The sequence below is a fragment of the Mustela nivalis genome (genome assembly GCF_964662115.1).
Source record: "Mustela nivalis genome assembly, chromosome: 8".
NCBI lineage: Eukaryota > Metazoa > Chordata > Mammalia > Carnivora > Mustelidae > Mustela > Mustela nivalis.
The window spans coordinates 68,649,857-68,657,640 of record NC_139027.1 but is presented as its reverse complement, the minus strand read 5'-3'; the positions used below and the strand labels follow the sequence as shown (position 1 = coordinate 68,657,640).

Genomic DNA, 7,784 nt, shown 5'->3' with positions numbered 1-7,784 from the left:
TCCCTCCCAATCCCATCTTGTTTCATTGATTCATCTCCTACCCACTTAAGCCCCCATGTTGCATCACCACTTCCTCATATCAGAGAGATCATATGATAGTTGTCTTTCTCCGCTTGACTTATTTCGCTAAGCATGATACGCTCTAGTTCCATCCATATTGTCGCAATTGGCGAAGTTCCTAGGAAGATGTTGCTGTGGCTGAGGTCGAAGAGGTTGCTTCCTGTGTTCTCCTCAAGGATTTTGATGGAGACATACTGATTCTTAGTCAGCTAACTCCACTATTCGTGTAAGTATGCTTTTATTGATTTATTTATCTTGGTTTTGGTAATGTAATATTATCTTTTGGTACTTAAGTAATTTTTACTGTATAATAGATATTGTATATAAACACTGAAAGGCTTTAGATGCTGGAATTGTTAAATTTAAGTATTTAGAAAAGATTTGTATTTCTTTAAAAATATAACTTTTTAGAACCCATGGGAAATTGTCGGTGCCCGAGTGGCTTGTAGCACATGCATGGTGATGCTTCTGGGCTCCGCCGTGCCTGCTCGTCGCCTCGGCCGCCGCTGCCTCAAGCTGTCACCGCCGCCGAGTGGCAACGGTGCGGAGCTGCTCCGGCTGGGCCCGCAGGGGGGGCCCCGGGCGCCGCACGAATTTTTCAGTGCTCGAAAGTAAACACGCCATTAAGATGGCGGCTGGATGCGAACCAGTAGGCGGAACTTAGGATTTTGTATCTATGTGGCTGCGAGTGATTGGTTGTGCAACCTTGGTATATATAGAAATGCACGGGCGGGGGAGGGGGAGATCCCAACAGCTACGCAGAAATAAAGCTTGCTTCGCTGAGGTCTCCTGGTCATTCTTGCTGGCAAGAGCGACAAGTGGTGCCGAAACCCGGGAAACCCGAAACCTACACCGAGGAGTACTCAGTGAACACAAGTGGACATTCTCCAGAAACTATTGACGACCGGATGCATCCAATCACTTTCTGGACTTTGCATAACCTCCGCGGCCTATAATGACCTTTCTATTGCTGCTAATCTGTCAAAAGAGTTAAGCAGATAAGATTGACATAGCTCCATTACAGGATTGGGTATCTGTTGTAAATCCTTATGTTCCGCCGTTTTGCATCATTACGTAAACAACAATGTAGGCAACAGTTGGCGCTAGTACAGCTTGCATGGCACTGGAAGCTGGTACATTTCCCCAAATCTGGCTGGCAGCTCTAGATCGGTAGTCAATGACGGGTAAGATTGGCTGCATGCACATAGCAACCTAAGCCAGGAGTTCTCCAACCAGGGGGAATTATCTGATGACGGGTAAGCATGTTCATGGCAGCTGACAACCTAAGACAGGCACGATCTCCTGCCTTGCATGCCTAATATAAAAGAAAAGGGGGAGATGTCAGTGCCCGAGCGGCTTGTAGTGCATGCGCGGTGATGCTTCTGGGCTCCGCCGTGCCTGATCGTTGCCTCGGCCGCTGCTGCCTCAAGCCGTCCCCGCGGCCGGATGGCAACGGTGTGGAGCTGCTCCGGCTGGGCCCGCGGGGGGGGGCCCAGGTGCCACACGACTTTTTCGGTGCCCGAAAGTAAACACGCCATTAAGATGGCGGCTGGATGCGAGCCAGTAGGCGGAACTTAGGATTTTGTATCTATGTGGCTGCGAGTGATTGGTTGTGCAACCTTGGTATATATAGAAATGCACGGGCGGGGGAGGGGGAGATCCCAACAGCTACGCAGAAATAAAGCTTGCTTCGCTGAGGTCTCCTGGTCGTTCTTGCTGGCGAGAGCGACAAGTGGTGCCGAAACCCGGGAAACCCGAAACCTACACCGAGGAGTACTCAGTGAACGCAACGATCCGGTAAGTGTGCACAAAATTTCAGATAAGAAAGTTCCTAAGTATAGGATGAGAAGTAAAAGGGTTCCTAGGCATAGGACAAGAAATAATGGGATCAAAGTTTACTAAGATGGGAGGATTACTGACGGAGGTGCTTAAGGCTAACGGCACTCCGCTAGACTCTAACCATAAAATGGTTAAAAATGTTATTGAGGAGCAGGTCAGAGAAGCCTCTAAGGCAGGATCTAGCAGAGGGGGAGAAAATTCAGAGGAGAGCTCCTCTGAAGATGACCTTGGGGAAGCCATGACACACTTAAAATTAAAAGAGGAAGTCCCTAACGAACCTTTAAAGGGAAAGACATACAAAGAATCAGGAAAAAATATGACTCCCTAGCGCCCTCTGTCAGAAGGTCAAGAATTCCTACCCCTGAATGTAGGCCTATAGCGCCACCTGCAGAATGGCCACCACCATATAACACTTCATGCTCCCGAGGGGCATGCGGTTGTCCACAATGTAGAAATGCAGGATGGGGGGACATTACGGACTTTACTAAACCCTCCCCTCTTGCATACCCAGTGTTAGAAGATCAAAATCAACAGAGGTTTCATCAACCACTAGACTTCAAACTTATTAAACAGTTTAAGGAAGCAGTCACTACTTATGGGCCACAGGCTGCTTATACACTTTCACTTTTGGAAGCAGTCGGTAGCATGAACCTTACCCCAGACGATTGGACTAACATGGCAAAAGCAACACTGTCTGGTGGACAATACTTGATATGGAAAACTGCTTGGCAAGAGTGTAGCTCAGAAACTGCCTGGCGTAACGCCACGTCAGGGAATCCTCACTGGAATATTGACATGCTCATGGGAGGAGGTCAATTTGTGGGACAACACAATCAGATTGGGTACCCCCCAGGGGTGTATGTACAGATAGCAGCTGCAGCCACTAGGGCTTGGAAGACCATACAGGGTTCTGGCGATTTGCAGGGACAACTTTCCAAGGTGTTGCAGGGGCCTAATGAACCCTATGCTGACTTTGTAGATCATCTGCTCCAAGTAGCAAGGTGCATATTTGGGGATGTGGAATAAGCAATGCCCCTTGTTAAACAATTAGCCTATGAACAAGCAAATAAATGGTTTAAAGAGGCTATCCACCCTTGGAAGTCTAAGGACCTGATTACATATATCAAAGTGTGTCGAGACATCACTGATACAGTTGTTCAGGGCCAAGTTGTGGCAGCAGCAGTAGCCCAAAGGATAAGAAGTTTCAATGGAGGAACCAGGAGTTCTTCCAAGGCTTGTTTCCTTTGTGGAAGGGATGGTCATCTTAAGAGGGATTGTCAAAAGAGTAAAGGACCTCCTAGACCAGTCAAGCCCGCACCTGGGTTGTGCCCTCATTGCCTAAAGGGAATCATTGGGCTAATGAATGTAGGTCCCAGAAAGATATTCAAGGAAATCCCCTGCCGCCGAATAACTGGATTCAATCCAATTACTCAAAAAACAGGAAGCAGGGCCCCGTGCCCCAGGGCCCAATACAAATTTATGGGGCAGTAACGCAAATGCCCAGGACATGGTATCCTCCCTGGGAGAAAGGCGCGCAACCTCTGGATCAACAAGGCTCGATATCAGAGCAGCCGCCCGAATGGTCCTAACTCCGGAGATGGGCATTCAAGCATTGGCCTCCCATCTAAGAGCCCCCCCCCCCCCCATGGTACTGTAGGTTTATTACTTGGCCGAAGCTCCACTTATCTCAAAGGTCTGATAGTTCACCCTGGGGTAATAGGTTCAGATTATGAGGGAGAGATCAAGATACTGGTATCTTCACCAAGGGGAGTTACTGCAATTAGCCCAGGAGATCAGATAGCTCAACTTCTCATACTCCCTAGCCATCATGAAGCCTTTCCCAGTAAAGGAAAAGAAAAAGGTACGAGAGGCTTGGGGTCTACGGGAGTTGACCTAACATGCCTGACCCTGGATATGACTGATAGGCCTATAATTACCCTCAAGGTGCAAGGAAGGAAATTTTTAGGGTTACTGGATATGGGCGCCGATAAGAGCATCATCAGCCAACAAGAGTGGCCTCCAAGATGGCCCCTAACACAAGCAAAACAAACACTCAGGGGTTTAGGAATCGCTCAAAGTCCTGATCAAAGCACAGCTACCCTTGAGTGGGAGGATGACGAAGGCCATAGGGGAACTTTTCAGCCCTATGTCTGCAGTATTCCTATTTCCCTCTGGGGACAAGACGTTTTGGAACAGATGAGCGTCCGCCTGACAACTGAAACTATATACAGCCCCCGATCAATAGCTATGATGCAAAAAATGGGATACATACCAGGAAAAGGGTTAGGGAAACAGGAGCAAGGTAAAATAGACACCATCCCTTTCACCTCAGAATATAAGGGGCAAGGCCTGGGTTTTCGGTAAGGGCCACTGAGGCAATGAAAATAACGTGGAAGACAGATACGCCCTGCTGGGTGCCTCAGTGGCCCCTTACTAACGGAAAACTATCAGCTGCTAAAGCCCTGGTACAGGAACAGTTAGAGGCGGGCCATATGAAACCTTCTACCTCACCTTGGAATACACCTATCTTTGTTATTAAAAAGAAATCTGGTAAATGGAGACTTTTACATGATCTTAGAGAAATTAATAGGCAAATGCAGAACATGGGACCAATACAGCTGGGATTACCCATGATAACCACCTTACCAAGAAACTGGCCATCAATAGTGGTTGACATAAAAGATTGCTTTTTCTCTATCCCTCTGCATCCTGAGGATACAATTAAATTTTCCTTTACCCTACCTTTTATTAATCATGCAGAGCCTAACCAAAGATATGAGTGGGACTGTCCTCCCTCAGGGCATGGCTAATAGCCCCACTATGTGTCAATTATATGTTTCTAAAGCCATACAGCCTATTAGAGAGACTTACCCTGATTTAATGTGTTACCATTACATGGATGACATATTGTTGTGTGGATCTGACTCTACTATAGTTTTGGAAGCCTTAGTAATGTTACAAAAGGAGCTAAATTCATGGGGGTTAATTATAGCCCCCGAAAAGATACAGGCTTCCAACATCAAAGATTATTTAGGCATGAAACTATACAATACCATGGTAAAACCTTCAAAAGCCTCCATTAGAACTGACAAATTACAAACACTCAATGATTTCCAAAAGTTATTGGGGGACATAAATTGGATCCGACCCTACCTGAAAATAACTACAGGAGAATTACAACCATTGTTTGATATTCTGAAGGGTGATGCCCGTCTAGACTCTCCTAGGAGCCTTACTCTGGAGGTGAAACAGGCTTTGAAAATTGTGGAGGACAGGCTTGCCTTGACTTCAGCAGATAGATGTGATCCTAACCAGATAGTCCAAGCCATAGTGATTCCATCCCCTTCTTCACCTACTGGAGTGCTATGGCAAGGTGGGCCCTTACAATGGCTGTACCTCCCAAACACTCTTCCTCAGATAATCACAACATATCCAGTTGCAGTAGCCATGCTAGCTAACAAATTGATCACTGTTTGTATTTCTACTCTTGGAATCATACCTGACAATTGCATCGTGCCGTATACTAAGGAACAGATTCGCCTACTATGTGCTACTCTGGAGGATTGGGCGATACTGACCACCTCTTACTCAATAGAATTTGATAATCATTATCCTTCACACCCACTTATAGAATTCACAAAGCGTATTGAATTCATACTACCAAAAATTAGATCGACACCACTAAAAGAAGCCTCTACTGTCTTTACAGATGGAAGTAAAGAGGGCATAGCAGCTTATATCATAAATGGAATCGTGAACCCAGTCATAGTTCCTGCCAGGTCGGCTCAACAAGTAGAGCTACTAGTAGTGCTCCTAGTGCTCCAAAGATTTTCAGACACTCCCCTAAATATTATTTCTGATAGTCAATACGTGGTAAATGCAACAAAAAATATTGAAACAGCCATCCTCTCCTTAAGTGATTCACCTATTCCATGGATCTTAAGGCAACTACAAGAGGTTGTGCAACTGCGCACTGCACCATTTTTTATAGATCACATCAGAGCCCATATGAGCCTACCAGGACCATTATCCGAGGGCAATGCTCTAGCAGACCACAATAGTCGTTTCCAACTTATTTGCCCTACCTTAGAACAGGCGAAGCTGTTCCATAGCAAATGGCATGTGAATTCTAATACCTTAATATATAGATTCCATATCACCAAAGAACAGGCAAGAGATATAGTAAGGACCTGTGGGAATTGTGCCACATTACTCCCTCAGCCTTCCTTAGGGGTAAATCCCAAAGGCCTTCAAGCTAATCACCTATGGCAAATGGATGTCACACATGTACCTGAATTCGGGCAACAAAAGTACGTACATATATCAGTGGACACTTATTCGGGTATCATAATGGCTACTCCCCTCATGGGGGAGAATTCAAAACAAGTCATCACACACTGCCCACGATGCTTCGCAGATTGGGGTATCCCAAAACAAATAAAGACAGATAATGGACCTGCATATACATCAAAATCTATCCATCAATTCCTAAGTCAATTTGGTATAGTCCATACTACAGGTATACCTTACAATCCACAAGGTCAAGGAATAATTGAACGCGCCAATGGCACCTTCAAACGATGCTTACAAAAAATAAGAAAAGGGGGAATAGGGGATGACTACAAATCACCCCGTGATCTTACATCTCTCACCCTTTACATTTTAAATTTTTTGTCCTTGGACCATAATGATACATCTGTAGCGGACAGGCATGCGGCGGTTACCAAACGCACTCTAGCCCAGGCAAAGTGGAAGGATATACTCACGGGCCAATGGAGAGGCCCTGACCCGGTCCTAAGATGGCACCGAGGTTCTGTTTGTCTTTTTCCACAGGATGCCCAAGTGCCTATCTGGGTCCCGGAGCGACTGATTAGAAGAATCGATCAACATGGCCCGCCCCATCCTGATGCTCGACCTGATAGCGATCCTGGCAACACCAGCATCCCTTCAACAGATGCACCAATGGGCAATAGTGAAAGCCTGGCCATTCCCCATGCCACTGACGAATGAGTCCGCCATACTCCCTCCTGTATACCTACTTTCATTCCCATGCCCGTTTCTGTAAATCCTAACAATTCGCCTGTATTGCTCTCAAGACATAAAAGAGACTTTGGGATCACTGCAGCCATTATTGCGGCTGTAGCAGCCTCCGCAGCTGCAGCAACTGCAGCGGCTGTAGCTCTCACCACATCTGTAACAAGTGGACATTCTCCAGAAACTATTGACAACCGGATGCATCCAATCACTTTCTGGACTTTGCATAACCTCCGTGGCCTATAATGACCTTTCTATTGCTGCTAATCTGTCGAAAGAGTTAAGCAGATAAAATTGACATAGCTCCATTACAGGATTGTAAATCCTTATGTTCCGCCGTTTTGCATCATTACGTAAACAACAATGTAGGCAACAGTTGGCGCTAGTACAAGCTTGCATGGCACTGGAAGCTGGTACATTTCCCCAAATCTGGCTGGCAGCTCTAGATCAGTAGTCAATGACGGGTAAGATTGTCTGCATGCACATAGCAACCTAAGCCAGGAGTTCTCCAACCAGGGGGAATTATCCGATGACGGGTAAGCATGTTCATGGCAGCTGACAACCTAAGACAGGCACGATCTCCTGCCTTGCATGCCTAATATAAAAGAAAAGGGGGAGATGTCAGTGCCCGAGCGGCTTGTAGCGCATGCGCGGTGATGCTTCTGGGCTCCGCCGTGCCCACTCATTGCCTCGGCCGCTGCTGCCTCAAGCCGTCCCTGGGGCCGGATAGCGACGGTGCGGAGCTGCTCCGGCTGGGCCCGCACGGCCCCCCCGGGCGCCGCATGACTTTTTCGGTGCCCGAAAGTAAACACGCCATTAAGATGGCGGCTGGATGCGAGCCAGTAGGCGGA

General features: G+C 46.9%; 1 protein-coding gene across 1 annotated transcript; it reads left to right on the top strand.

The window, feature by feature from the left end:
* Positions 1 to 1,650: 1,650 nt before the first annotated feature.
* Positions 1,651 to 7,153, top strand: LOC309870633 (uncharacterized protein; the record flags this gene model as incomplete). The annotated part of the gene is made up of 2 exons (XM_082743005.1): positions 1,651 to 1,857; positions 6,733 to 7,153. 2 exons carry the CDS (start codon positions 1,651 to 1,653, stop codon positions 6,907 to 6,909), a joined length of 384 nt encoding a protein of 127 aa, XP_082599131.1. The 3' UTR covers positions 6,910 to 7,153.
* Between the last annotated feature and the right edge of the window lie 631 nt (positions 7,154 to 7,784).